Genomic DNA, 14,515 nt, shown 5'->3' with positions numbered 1-14,515 from the left:
AATCCAAAGTAAGCAGAAGAAAGGAAACAATAAAGATCAGAGCAGAAATCAATAAAACAAAAACAATAGGGAAAAAAATCAATGAAACTGAAAAGCTGGTTATTTGAGAAGACTAATAAAATTTATACACCTGTAGTCAGATTGGCTGGGAAAAAGAAGTTACAAATATCAGGAATAAGAAAGTAAACATCACTACAGATTTTATACATCTTAAAAAGATAATAAAGGAATATTATTAACAACTTCATGCCCATATATTCAAAAACTTAGATGAAATGAATAAATTCTTTACAAAACTGAGTCTATTAAAGCTCAATCAAGAAAAAATAGACAATCCAGATGGCCTTAAACCTATTAAAAAGACTGAAGTTGTAACTTCAAACATTCCCACAAAGAAAATTCCAGGCCCAAATGGCTTCATTGGGGTATTCTATGAAACATTTAAGGAAGAAATAATGTCAATTCCATATAAACTGTTCCAGAAAATTGAAGAGAAGGGAATTCTTCCCAGTTTATTCCATGAACTCATCATTACTCAAAACCAGACAAAACATTACAAGAAAATAAAGCTACAGACTAATATCTTTCATGAATATAGATGTAATAATTCTTAAAATTTTAGCAAATCAAATCAAACAATATATAAAATCATAACCAGGTGGAGTCTATCCCAGAAATTCAAGGCTGGTTCAACACTGAAAACTCACCATATCAACAGAATACAGAAGAAAAACCATATGATCATCTCAGTCAATGCAGAAAAAGAATTTGATATAATACAACATGTATTCTTGATAAAAACTCTCAGCACACTAGGAATACAAGGGGAATATTGCATGATACTACTACACCAGCGGTGCTACACTAGGAATACAAGGGAATGTCCACAACCTGATAGCAGAGCATCTATGAAAAACCTATAGATAACATCATATATAATGGTGAAAAAAACAATGCTTTCCTCCTAATATCAGAAACAAGACAGGGCTGCCTGCTCTTACTAGTGCGGTCAACATCACACTGGAGGGTCTAGCTAGGACAGTAAGACACGAAAAAGAAATAAAAGGAATGCATATAGGAAAGGAAGGAGTAAAATTGTCCTTATTCTCAGACAACATGATCATCTACATAGAAAATCTGATATAACCTACAAAATATCTACTAGAACTAATAAGTAAGATTGCAGGATATAGGATCAATACACAAAAATAACTGTTTCTATGAACTTACAATAAGCAATCAAAAATTGAAATTTAAAAAATGCCATTTAGGGATTTCCCTGGTGGCGCAGTGGTTAAGAATCCGCCTGCCAATGCAGGGGACACGGGTTCGAGCCCTGGGCCGGGAAGATCCCACATGCCGCGGAGCAACCAAGCCCGTGTGCCACAACTACTGAACCCGTGCTCTAGAGCCTGTGAGCCACAACTACTGAGCCCATGTGCCACAACTACTGAAGCCCATGCGCCTAGAGCCCGTGCTCCACAACAAGAGAAGCCACCGCAATGAGAAGCCCGTGCACTGCAACGAAGAGCAGCCCCCGCTCGCCGCAACTAGAGAAAGCCCGCGCGCAGCAACGAAGACCCAACGCAACCAAAAATTAATTAATTAATTAATTAATTTTAAAAAAAAGCCATTTAGCAATAAATTGATATATTCAACAACATAGGTGAATCTGAAAATAATTGTGCTGAGTAAAAGAAGCCGTATCAAAAGGAACACATACTCTATGATTTCATTTATATAAACTTCTAGAAAATGCAAACTAATCTTTAGGGAAAAAAAGCAGATCAGCGATCGCCCACGGACTAGGACGGGAGAGGGGGGTCCAGTTGGAAGCAGTGGGAGGGAAGAATTAGAAAGGATCAAGACTAAGCTTTGAGATAATAAATATGTTCATTATCTTGATTTGTGGTGGTTGTTTCATGGGTGTCAAAACTTATCAAATTGTACATTTTAAATATGTGTAATTTATTGTAGGTCAAAATTTTTAAAGGACATTTTTCAGTTTTTAAAGCAGGCTTTCGGCAGGTTTTGTTTTTCGTTTTTTGTTTTTTTAATCTTTCCCTTGGTATCTCACCTTTTTTGTATCTCGCATTTGATCCTGGGTAATTTTTCCTATTGGGAGGAAAAAACTAACACACATAACACACCCAACTTCTGAAATATTAGCCTTCAGTCTAAAACTGGTTTTCTTTCACACATTTCCCTTTACAACTTATCTTGGCACCTTCCCTGTTATTCAATTCATCTCAGCTACTAGGGGTGTTGATGGGAGAGAGCTGGTTTCTAAGGTAACAACAGACAGGAAGGTACCACGCTTGGGAGGCTGGAGTGCACACCTGAGAGGTGCCACCGTAGACAACGCAGACCTCCCCTCAGTGGGAGTTAAGGTGAGAAGTCCCTTCTCCACTGAATGCCTTGAGATCCTCAAAAGTGATGAGGGAGCAAATTTCTGGGGGTGATATCTCAAGGGACACTGAGAAGGGAGACGAAGACGTGAGAGCACTAAGATAAAATTTGCTGTTCACTGTATCATGGGAAAAATGACTCTCTGGAGGGCTGAGGAGTTAAACCGCTGACCTCTACTTCCAGCTCCACCCTCCCCAGTTTCTCCTCAATAGGCCCTGCACCTCTTCTTTCTGATAAGCTTTTGTCTATGCATTGTTCTTTGTTTTGGTTTGGTTTTGGTTTTTTGGTTTTGTTTTTTTTTTCACCAGTGCCTGTAACATACAGCCAGTACAGTTGACAGTTAAGCATAGACTCTGGGGCCAAACTGCCTGTGTCCGCAGCTCTGTGACCCTGAGCAAGCTACTTTAGCTCTCTGAGCCTCTGTTTCCCATCTGAAAATGAGGATAATAACCACCTCAAAAGGTTGCTGAGACGGTCTAGTGGTTAATGCTCATAGTTTGTTTAGAACAGTATTTACATAGTAAGCACTATGTATGTTTTGGGTATTATTATTTGATATTTCTTCATATTAAAATTTTATTGGGAACTCAACAGGTTGAATGATCAGAATGTTCTGAGTGACAATGAAATGATATCTGTAACAGAGGTTTAATATTGGTTATTCTGGCTACCCAGAAGTATTCTAGAGAAATCTAAATCAGCTAAAAAATAAACCATAACATTTTCTCACCCTTAGGACTAAACAATATCTTAATTAAGCAAGCCTCTCCGCATCATTTTTCCAACTGATAAAGGTTGAAGAGGGATAAAAGATCTTCAATAAGCAGTAGCACTGTCCCTCCAGTGGTGATTTTATTTGCTAGGCCTGTCTCCTAACAGCATCCCAGAAGGAGAATGACTGAAACCTGGAGTCCATCTTTCTAGACTTTACTCCTGGTTTGGGCTGAGGCTGTCTCTGCATGAAAAAGTTGCTTCTCTAGAACTCACACTGGGAACCATTCAAGTTTCTCCATCACAGCTCTCCCTCAGCTATGCAATTAAATATTAAGTTTCTAGACTCCCTCTCAGAGGGAGAGGGAGTCTAGAAAAAAAAAAAAAAAGTTTTTTCCTTTGCTTCTCTCACCTAGAAATGAGGAGGTATGAACTCAAGCCTAAATGTATCAAACTAATGGGATTTCATGCAAATTACCTAAAACTTCTCTGTGCCATAGTTTCCTTAAGTGTAAATAAATTTAACCTAACAACTAATGAACGTAACAATGAATGCCCTACCTATCCCACAGGATGTTGGGCAGAGAGGGTTCATTTATTAATAGAGTTCTTGGAAATAAAGGTAAAAGGACTCTGTCGATTCAAGATATCACTTCTTAACATTTATCCTGATTTTCCTGCCCAGCAATCTGTAGTTTACAGAGCCCATGCTTGACCTTACTTAATCCTTACAACCTGCAAACAGCAGGTCACAAAGCTAGAAAGGTATACAGCCCCAAACAAACTCAGTTCTTTGGATTCCTAGTCTAGTGCTCTTTTCATTAACCAACAGCTGCTTCCAGATTCCTACAACCTAGTCTGTCTTGGGTACAATCTAATATTTTTTTTTCCCTGAACTGAGACTGCAGTTCACTTAAATGACCAGCTAACTTCAGGGAGTTCTATCCTGCTAAGGCCACCCCCCCCCCCCATTCCCACAGTCTTCAAAGTGGAGTATACAAAGAGATACGCTGCTCTGCAAGAGGAAAATATTTAAGTGCATTCACAATAGTATTTAACAATAGTAAAAATAACTACTTAAGCTTTATATTAATATTTATTATTATTTACCTTTAATATACGGTCTGAGGCCTGACCTAGCACTCTCACCAGGTCACTGCTTCAGAAGTCATCTGTCACGTGCAGTATGTGAGATGTTTCCAGGAACCCGCAGTAATGCCACACACAGTTCAGACATTAAGTTTCTTTATAATGCATGCCATCCACTGGATAAAAATAAGCCTCTTAATTGCTACAAACGTTCCAATTTTTAGTAAAGACAGGGAAAATGACCATGAAAATTCTTGTTCTGCTGAGATTCATTGGTTATCTCCTGGGAGAGGCCTAAAAAGAGATACAGAACAAAGCACAGATACACATTTTTATTTTACAAAGTTCTATCAAGAATGGCTGGCAAGAGTATACTACCTAGCACTTATTTTCAAAAACAAAAAACAACAAAAATCCACTTAATCTGTCCCTTCAAGGTGAGGATGACAGTCTATTAATTAGTGGGAAAGTTACTGCTTTTCTAAAGAAACTCACGCTTATTGAGAAAGCATTTGGAAAATGCCTGGCTGAAATGGTTCCAAAATTGTTATTTTACAATTTATTTTTGGGTGGCACTGCGCGGCTTGCAGGATCCTAGTTCCCTGACCAGGGATCAAACCCACACCCCCTGCATTGGAAGCTGGGAGTCTTAACCACTGGACTGCCAGGGAAGTCCCTGTTATTTTTTTAATCACCAAAAACAGTGTGTTTCACCTGTAAAACTTTTGTCTGCACACTTGAAAACCAAGAAACAAAAATTTTAAATCTGTTTTAAAAATCTAAACGATACTTCCAAGGGGGTTTGGATCCATTTGTTAAAAATATAAAATGTAAAACCTTCCAATCATTCAAGAAGCACTGATTGACTTAAGCTGTAAATTTACTAGTTGAATTTCAATTAAAAGCCTCTGCATCGTGGTGAATGGGATAGGAAGATGAGTTATCATAATTTAATAAATGCAATCAAGAATGCACTCCTTCTGCTTGACTCTACCTCTTTGACAAGCATCTTTCCCAGTCATGACAGCCATTAACTTTCACTAAAAAGTACGATTTTAAAATGCACTTCATCTTTATTTTAATCTTTTAATATTTCTACTCTAGAGCAAGATTTATAACATGTAATAAAATACATGTAAATAATTATTTTAAAATATTATAGATTAAGAAAGCATGATAAGAAAAATGTTTGGTTACCACTGGTCTATCACCATAGAGGAAGTGTCCACATTTGGGAACATCATTTTTGCAGGTAGTATAGGAAGGGAATAAGCAACAAAGTCAGTAGAAATTTGAACTGTGGTGCCTCAGATTCCGGGCAGACCACCTGTCTTTGGGGATTCTGGCCTAGGGGTTGGTGGAGATGGGGTGAAGTTCTTTCTTTTATTTACCAACTTGTACCTGGTATAATTCAGAGGAAGGTTCTAGTTCATTCTGGGTCCTCAGCGGATGCTTGTTAGTTTCTTTTTCCTCTTGCTGTTTGCAAATTCATCACTTCTAACACTGCTGGGATCACTCAGATCCCTCTTTACTGCTTATGGATGTGTGTGGGTAAATACACACATACATGTATTTTCCCCCAGAACAATCACGGTGGTGTGGAAGGGAGAGAACATATGCAAACACACCACCTCCGCAGGGTATTTTACAATAGCATTTACCCAGGCAAGAAGACAAAGTTCACTCCCCAGTCCTAATGAAAAAGTTTCCTTTTTGTCTTAATTATTTTTAACCATAACGCTTGGGACCTTCTGACTAATGTCATGCTACTTGGAAAGATTTAGAAACCGTGATTCTTTGAGAGGGGGTTATGAAAATAGAACTGTCCTTGAAAGGATTTTCCATCGACTTCAAAAACACTTTACCCAGCCTGGTATTAAGATGCCCAAACAACCGGAGCGGGAAGAGCAGAAGGGTCTCTTCCCCCAGTGTCAGTGGGTGTTAGAAGTGAGGAGGACCACCGAAACGGGAGGAAAAGGTTAAAAGAGCTCCTGGCCCCCAGGCAGGGGACCGCGACAAATTTTTGAAAAATAAGATGAGAAAAGAGGTGGAGGTAGTGTGAGCAGAGGCGGTGGGAGAGCAGGCGTAACGATGGTGAACGCAAAATCCAGTCCACGTGGGGAGGGGGCCTAGGAGCGCCGGGCACCGCAGCAGGGTGGGAAGAGGGGGAAGAAACAAAGGTCAGGTCTTGAGCTCAGGGCAGTAAAAGGGGGAAAAGCACCCAAGGGAAAGCAGCGAAAAGGCGGCCGGGGTGGTGACGGCGGCGGAGGCGGCGCCGTGTGACTCGCGGGGTCCGGGCCGGGGTCGCCGGCGAGCCAGGCCGGGAAAAGCCAGGGATCCGGCTAAGCCCGGGATCGGCTAGGCCGCACCGAGGGGCAGGGCCAGCGACTGTGGGGCCGCGGAGGGGACCGGCCGAGAACCGGCGGCGAGGGGTCGCGTCGGGGCAGAGCGCACAGGGAGACCTAGAGAGGGGCCGGCGGGGCGGGAACCGCAGCCTCAGCTCTCAGGGAAGGGAAAGGCGGTCGACTTCCCGCCCCCGCCCCTAACCGCGGCGTGAGGGGAAAGGCCGGCGGGCAGCGCTGGGAGGAGGAGCCTGCGGCCCCGCCCCCGCCGGAGCGAGGGAAGGAGAAAGGCTCGCGGGGAAGGAGGAGGGAGGGCAGCGCGGGGAGGGGGCGGCCGGCCGGGCCTGCGCCCGAGCGAGCGGCGAGCCGGGGGGGAAGGGGCCCGGAAGGAGGCGAGCGCGGCCGCGACGCCGGGAGCCGGACGCCCGCCCGTGCCGGCCTGCCGCCGCCGCCTTCCCTGCCTGCGCCCGAGCCCGGAGTCCCGCGGCCGTCGAGACCGGAGCGCGGCGGTCGGGCGTGGGGCGAGCGGGCGAGCGGGGCCGGGAGCCCGAGGCCGCCGGCGGTCCTGCGCGAGGCGCGGTGGGCTTCTCTGCCTGCGAGATTAGGCGAGGGGCGGAAAGGGAGGAAAAAGAGAGGCCGAGTGAGAGAAGCCAGGCGATCGGATTGTCCAGGAGGCTGGTGTGGAGGAATATCCCACCTCGAACTCAAATCCACAATAATAATCCAAACTATTAATAATAAGGGAGCAGTTTTTCTGGCCAGGCGAGAGGGAGAGCAGGGGGAACGGGAAGAAGCGAAATCTCCGTTTCATGGAGGCTGAGGCAAGAGAAAATTTCGGAGCCTGGATGTGGAGGAGCAAAACAGAACTAACTCAGGAAATTGTCTTTCAGAAAAAGGCCGAACCTAGGCTGGGAATCAGGCTGGGGTAGGTGGAGAAACCTGCAAGTTTAAAGGAAAAAGAAAAGGAGAGAATATTTTCAGAGATTTTTCTCTGGTTTGTGGTATTGCTACCATTTTAAAGGTAAAAAGCATTGCATTTCAGGTGTTCTTTGATTTTTTTTTTTTTTTTTTTTGGTGCGATTGGCTCATTTAAGAATTTCAAAACCTTTCATATAAAAGCTTTTTTTTTTTTAAGGAAATTCATAATTTTGGTTCCCAGGGTTGCACTGGACTTGGAAGGAGTGCTGTTGTGTACATACTAGTGTATGGTTTTATTTATTTTTTTACTGTGCAAATCAGCTGGAAGATTTTTTCCAGGTGTCAATTTGGATTTTTTTTTCTTTTTGGTCCCTCAGTATATTTGTTGTCGTTTTAAGCATTGGAGACCAGAGCATTATTTTTTCCCCCTTTGGAGCTTGAGGCTCTCTTGCCAACAGAAGGACAGCTAGGAAAACTAGATTAAAAGGATGGTTTTTATCTATATTTTGCAGTTAAGATTGATATTTTGAAGGCACATTCTGTGATTTTTTTTTTTTTTTTTTTTAAGCCCATAGCGCTAACCTTGAAGAGATTTGTGGTTGGGTTTTTGGTTCTAAGAAGGTCATAGTTTTTTCTCTTTTTCTTTCGGGTTTTTTCTGTTTTTTTTTTTTAAGAGGGGGGGAGGGGAAAAGGGGGCTAAGGAAGGAGACCATGTTAACTGGTAGAAGTAGAATGGAGCTTCAGTTACCAGGGTCCTGAGAGCTGGAAGAAAAAGGATTCTGTCTTCAAGTTGGGAGGCCATCCTCTCACCTTTCTTAAAAATTGCAAGCGATTCAGTCCTGATCAAGACATCAAAACTACAGGATTCTGGAACCGTGGAGACACTGAGAAACCATGAGTGTAAGGTTACCCCAGAGTATAGACAGGTAAGTTTGCTAATAATGTGGTTTTTCAACACTTACTTAAGGAATGACTGGGAGGGAAAGTGTTGCATTTTGATAAAAGGTTGCAAAAGAAGAGTCTGTGTGGGCTGTGGGAATTGGTGGGGTCTCTGGGCACTCTCTGGGCATGTGTGTTTATGTTCCCTCTGTGTGTGTCCATGTTCAAAACATATCTCCTGATTCAGTGTTTTTTAAATATAAACAGTAGACAGTGACGCCAGAAGTGGGGAAAGAGGGGGAAATGCTTTCCAGCCGCCTTTGACTTTTGCCAGGCCAGAGGCTAAATTTGAGTCCCTAACTTGCCAGCCTAGGGGTGGGAGGCGGGCACAGGCCTGGTCACGTGAGACCCCAAGGGTGATTGGGTCCGGCTTTAGGTGTCGGAGCTGCTGGGGGAAGGGCCCTGGTAGGGGTGTGGGCCTCCACCGGCTGGTTGTTGTGGAATGGTGGGGCTTGGTGATGGGGTGGATCCCATTTCTAGAATGCGGAGGATGTTGTTGGCCTGAATGATGGGACAGAAACACCCTTTGCACCCATACAGGTCTGGATTTTTACCGGTGGCTGATAATGGCCCCCAAAATGCATAGGTCAACACTAGAATTGCTTCCTCTCCAAGCTTGGGGTTTAATTGAAATCTGCCAACCAGCTGATGCTCTAGGTTAAATCTTCCAAGCCGTTTTGAATAAGCTTGACTCTGCAAAATGGGCCTTCCCTCTGCCTAGAGCCCGAAGGAGTTGCTTTAGGCTCTTAGGCCTGATGGGCAGAGACACTGGCCCTTAGAGTCGGAGCACAGGATGCCCTCCCCCCCACACCTCCCCCAAGAGTCTGCCCAGTCGCCCCGTCACCGGTAACACTACAGTTTACAACTTTGTAAGGTGTCTGCCTTTTCCTTTCCTCTCCTCCTCAACCTTTTCTCCTTGAGAGTCTTTAGGGTAGTTTTGTGGGTGCTGGATGGATGGTTGGTTGGAGGACTGAACAAGCAAATGAAAGGACTGGGCCTGGAAAAAAAAAAATTATTGGAGAGATAGGGAAGAATATTTTCAAGGGAACAATTGTTTTCTCCCTGTCCAGTTAACCTTTGATTATCCATGCTGATAATAATTTCTTTTGGGCTGTGGAATGTGGCCTAAAATGATACAATCTCTCTCTCTCCCAAACACTAATCTCTGTATTGCCTCAGAGTCCCATTTAGATTAGTTCAGCAGTCCCCAGACGGGGACCTGACTTGGCAGTGGAGAGAAGGCAGACAGCCACAAAGGACAGATAGTATATGTGGCTGCTTGAACCTCCATCCCTTCCCCTTTTTGTTGGCTTCTCTTCAGTTTGACTCTTGTAAAGGGAGAACTGAGGCGTGTGTCAAGGCAAGAAGTTGAAATGGTTACATGGCTGCCCTTTTCTTTTCATCCTCTTGGAATATGGGAATTAGCGCACTTGCCTTTTTGAGATTTGGGGGTGAACTATTTCTCTGAATTCAGAGATGTGAGCAGATGGAAACCCAGGTGTTGGGGGTACAAGAAAAAGGCAGTGAAGGTTCCTGGGCTAGTGTAAGATGCTCCTCTGGGAGTTTGCATACCCTCACAGTCTTCTCAGGATTTGTATAGCACGGTTTTTCTGAGTGCTTTCATAGGAATGTATCTCATTTGAGCCTCCCAATATTTCCATGAGGCAGACAAATCAGAGGTTATTATTCTCATTTTACAGAAGGGGTGATTGAGGCTCATGGGGGATACCTGGCTAGCCCAGTGCCATCTTCCCTGACTAGTGGCAGAATCTAGACTCAGTCGCAGGTCTTCTGATTCTGAACCCGAGGCTCTTTCTCTTGCCCCACCCTGTCTAAGTAGGTTTGTATACTGGTCCTGTGGAAAAGGGGCGGGGGCCCCGTTTTATTCTTTCTGGCAGTAAGGTAAGATGCTTTTCAGAACCCCCTTGCACTTGGGATAATGGAGCTTCGCAGGGTGAGAGCATTCCTCACCTCTACCACTACCCCAGTTCTCTTCCCCATTAAAGGATCAGTTCTGGGACTTGGGTCCCCTTCACGGTGTCTCCAGTTGTATTGGATCGTACCCCTTTAGCAGTAGGTTCATTCTATTGGCTATTTTGACATCTCAGATTCAAGACCCTGTGGATTTTAAATAACTCACAGTTTTACACAATTTTACACCATACTGGAGAGACTGAGTGGAGGGATTTCAGGTTATAGAGTCAGGGATTCTCTTTTAGTTTATCAATTTGCTGTTTAGAGAGCGTAGTGTAAGGTGCTGTGCTCAGTGTTTCAAAAAATTTAAGTATGCAGTTCTTGCTTACAAAGAGCATGCAATCTACTTGAGGAACTAGGAAAGGTGTAAGACTCCTGAAGACCACATAAAAGCAACACTGGACTATAAGCTCTGTAAAGGTAGGAACTGTGTTTTGTTTGCTCAGTTATAGCCTGCACGCCTGGCTTAGTGCCTTGCATGGGGTGAGTGCTCACTAAATATTTGACAAATGAATATTGGATTGAGTGAACATGTCAGCGTGTATAAATTCATCCGTTTCAGATTTTTCAACATTCGTGTTAATTTCAAGTGTAGTCAAAGTAAGGTCAATTAGAGAAGGCTTCCTAGGTGATGCGTGTTTTCTAGGACATAAGGATGGAGGACCATGTCTATGGAGAGAGATTGTGGCTCGAAGAATAGAAGGCTGTGGAATATTTATCCAGCAGAGTCTTTAATCCCCTCTTGGGAAGTGACTTCTGGGTCCAAAGAAACATGAAGTATTTGCAGCTAATCTTGATCTTACAGTGTTAATCAGTTGTTAGCGAAAGATGGGCTAAATGGTAGCTGTTCATGTCCCTTTCAGTTTTTGTCCATGGACAATTTATTGCCTGTTAATGTGTGTTCTTCTCAAAAGTTTCTAAAAATGTGTTTGATATTGCAAGCAGAGATAATAATACTGAATTATTTTTATAGGAATGGTAATGAGTTTTGCTAAGCCATGTATATCCATTTGCCTAGTTCTCCATGGCAAATGTTTTTGAGATGGCCAGATGGGTTAGGATCCATAAAACAGCATCCATAAAACAGCTTTTCTCTGTTCAGAGGTAGTTAGCTCATGTGAGGACCAAAGCAGATGGAGAAGTACTAGATTTAAGCTGAGAGTTCTTGGTTTGAGCCCTGGCATTCCCCTTAACTGTGTGATCTTGGGCAAATCACATGCCTCCTTTGGTTTCCTCATGTGTAAGGCAATAGCTCATTCATATGAAATGCTTTCCGGTTCACAAACATTTTCACATAGCTTGTCATTTGAGGATTGTAACACTTATTGTGTCTTTCTCATGGTGCTGTTGAAAGGAGCAAATCAAATTAGATAGGGACTTCCCTGGGGGTCCAGTGGTTAAGAATCTGCCTTCTAATGCAGGGGACGCAGGTTTGATCCCTCCTGGGGGAGCTAAGATCCCACATGCCGAGGGGCAACTAAGCCTGCGTGCCACAGCTACTGAGCCCACATGCTCTGGAGCCAGCATGCCACAACTAGAGAGAGAAGCCCTCACGCCACAACAAAAGATCCCGAGTGCCGCAACTAAGACCCGACGCAGCCAAATAAATAAATAAAATATTTTTAAAGAAAAACAACATTAAAAACAAATCAAATTAGATAATATATTTCAAAGTGCTTTCTAAACCAAACCTCTATAACTTTTAGATGGTAAACTCATGGATTTGATTTAACATCATGCACTACTTTCTGAACTGGCCCAAAACAAATTAAGAGTGACTGAAAGATCTTTCCATTGTTTTGAAGAATTTAACCAGAGTGAACAGGCATTTTTGTTGCAGAAGTGCATGAGGTTAGAAAGAAGGCATACTTTTCTAGTTCTAGTGGTCAGGGTTGGGTGATGATACTAGAATATGAGAAGGGGAAGGTTATTGAATCTCCTTCCCAGGAATTTTGATGAATGGGAGAGGCTTGAGCTACCTTGGCTTCCTTAGATGGGGATAGAAAGGATTTGTTTTATGATCTCTGGCTGTTCCTTGTTTTAGAAGCATATGACTTGCCTAATTCAGAATAAACCCAGAGCCAGCAACTGTTCCTTATCAGGGATCTGAGATTGAATGTAACTTTTCCCCAGCCTGTAGCCCTTTTTTTTTTTTTTTTAGAAGAGGCGAAATCTTTCATGAAGTGTATGGAGGAGGTGGGAGAAAAAGGCAGAGGAAGGAGGAAAGAGCCTTCAGGCTGAGGGGACATTTGTAGAGAAGAAAAGCTGGTAGCCTAGGCTGAGGAGACTGGGCTTGTCTGAGAAGGAGGTGGGGGAGGTTCTTCCCACCTCAGGCTCCCCCTTTCCACTTCAAGTTCTTACTGAGCCCTGGGAACAAGAAACCCCCAGACATTCGGCTGAGTTTCTGCCTAGTTTAGAGGTTGACCTCCCAGAACAGTGACAGGAATCCAGGACTACAAAGAGTAAGTCCCCTGAAATGCTGAGTCTTCTCCAGAATGTACCCTTGTGCTCTCCAGGCGTGAGATGAGAGATGGCAGTGGATTTGCAGATGAAACATTTGGTGATTAATCACCATTATGAGCAGGAACAGGCTGAGCTTACCTTCACATACTCAAAAACATTTCTGAAAGAGTACCCTTTGATGAACAAATTTATTTAGCTTTTTTTTTTTTTTAAATGGTCAAAGTACTGCCAGAGTCCCTTTTGTTCTGTTTAGGAGGGTAGACAAAAAATGTGACAAGTTAAATGACAATGAGTTCATCAAAAATAAAAAAGATTCTGTGAAGGTCACATGGCTAATCCCCAAATTGGTATAAAGACAAAAGAGTTCTGGAAACTCGCAACCTTCGTGGAATAGAGTTTGGAAACTTTTGGATAGTGTCTTTTGGATAGCAGCGATACCGCTTTAAAGATCTGGGAATCTGATGTAGGAGAAAGGGCTTTGTTAACGCTGAAGTTCCATAAAACATAAGAGGAACGGTTTTAATCTATACTGACTGAATTTGCTTCACATCTTCATAGTGGCACTGCCTTTAAAAATCCATTTTATTGGTTTATTATTTTTAAAACTTAATTTCAAGATTTATCATGTGGTTTGGAAACCCTTTTCCCCATGGACTGTGCATTCTTCTTTTCTCAATCACCGTATTGGGAAAAGACCCAAGCATAGACCTGCTAGTGGCATCCAAGGTCACTCCTTTGCCCCATGGAGGGAAGCAGGACTACAGAAGTTGCAGATTGTGGTCTCAAAAGAAAAAAGTAATCATTACTTTATGAAAAGTCGTGTTAGATCCCCTGTGAAAAGAGGTTTGGAGTTCTGAGGGAAGACCCCCAGCATCCAAGTAAATAGATGAGTGAATTAGGGTAGCCAACCTCTCAGATTTGATTCCTTCTAGCTGTTATGTTCTTTGAGCCTCTGAAAACATAATGCCTGTGCCCTTTCTTTCAGTGAGCCAGGACTTTTTTTCAGGAATCCTATCTGCCTTCCTGAAAACCAGTGAAAACGAAAGTTTGAAAAAACCAGGGAACAGAGCTGTCTGATGAAATGGGAGGGGAAAGTGGAAGAAGTACAGTGATGTGGAAGTGGAAGTGTGGGGAGAGGCGGGGAAATCTGTGGCCCCCAATAAAATTGGAGTAGGATTTGGAAGACATTTTCAAGGCCTGGAAGAACACCCAGATTTGTGGTCCTAAAACAATTGGACAGATTTGAGGGGAAAATCACAGAAGTCTTAAGTCTTAGAGGATCCTCCTCTTCACTTTCCTCTTGACTCCAAGTAGGGCGTCTCCTGAGCTGGTCCAGAAGGTTGAGGGACTCCCATTTTCAGTGATCTCTTGTGGTTCCATGAGTTGAATAGTTGTAAATTCTTTTGAATCACAATTTTTCCTTTGCTACAATTTTTTATTTTATTTTATTTTTTTTAGTGAATGAGAAGCACTACATTTTCTTTTTCTTTTCTTAATTTATTTATTTATCTATTCATGGCTGTGTTGGGTCTTCGTTTCTGTTCGAGGGCTTTTCTAGTTGTGGCAAGCGGGGGCCACTCTTCATCGCAGTGCGCGGGCCTCTCACTATCGCGGCCTCTCTTGTTGCGGAGCACAGGCTCCAGACGTGCAGGCTCAGTAATTGTGGCTCA

At 43.1% G+C, this 14,515-nt stretch overlaps 1 protein-coding gene across 2 annotated transcripts in view; it reads left to right on the top strand.

The window, feature by feature from the left end:
• The first annotated feature begins 6,876 nt into the window (after positions 1 to 6,876).
• Positions 6,877 to 14,515, top strand: part of ARHGEF11 (Rho guanine nucleotide exchange factor 11) — a 115,300-nt gene continuing 107,661 nt past the window's right edge. For both annotated transcript variants that reach the window (XM_036843477.1, XM_036843488.1), the window contains exon 1: positions 6,877 to 8,395. In XM_036843477.1, the coding sequence (XP_036699372.1) occupies positions 8,364 to 8,395 (32 nt within the window). In that variant the 5' untranslated portion in view covers positions 6,877 to 8,363. The remainder of the gene's footprint in view (positions 8,396 to 14,515) is intronic.

The sequence above is a fragment of the Balaenoptera musculus genome, chromosome 1 (genome assembly GCF_009873245.2).
Source record: "Balaenoptera musculus isolate JJ_BM4_2016_0621 chromosome 1, mBalMus1.pri.v3, whole genome shotgun sequence".
Lineage (NCBI taxonomy): Eukaryota > Metazoa > Chordata > Mammalia > Artiodactyla > Balaenopteridae > Balaenoptera > Balaenoptera musculus.
The sequence above is the reverse complement of the archived record's forward strand: the minus strand, read 5'-3'. Positions and strand labels throughout refer to the sequence as shown.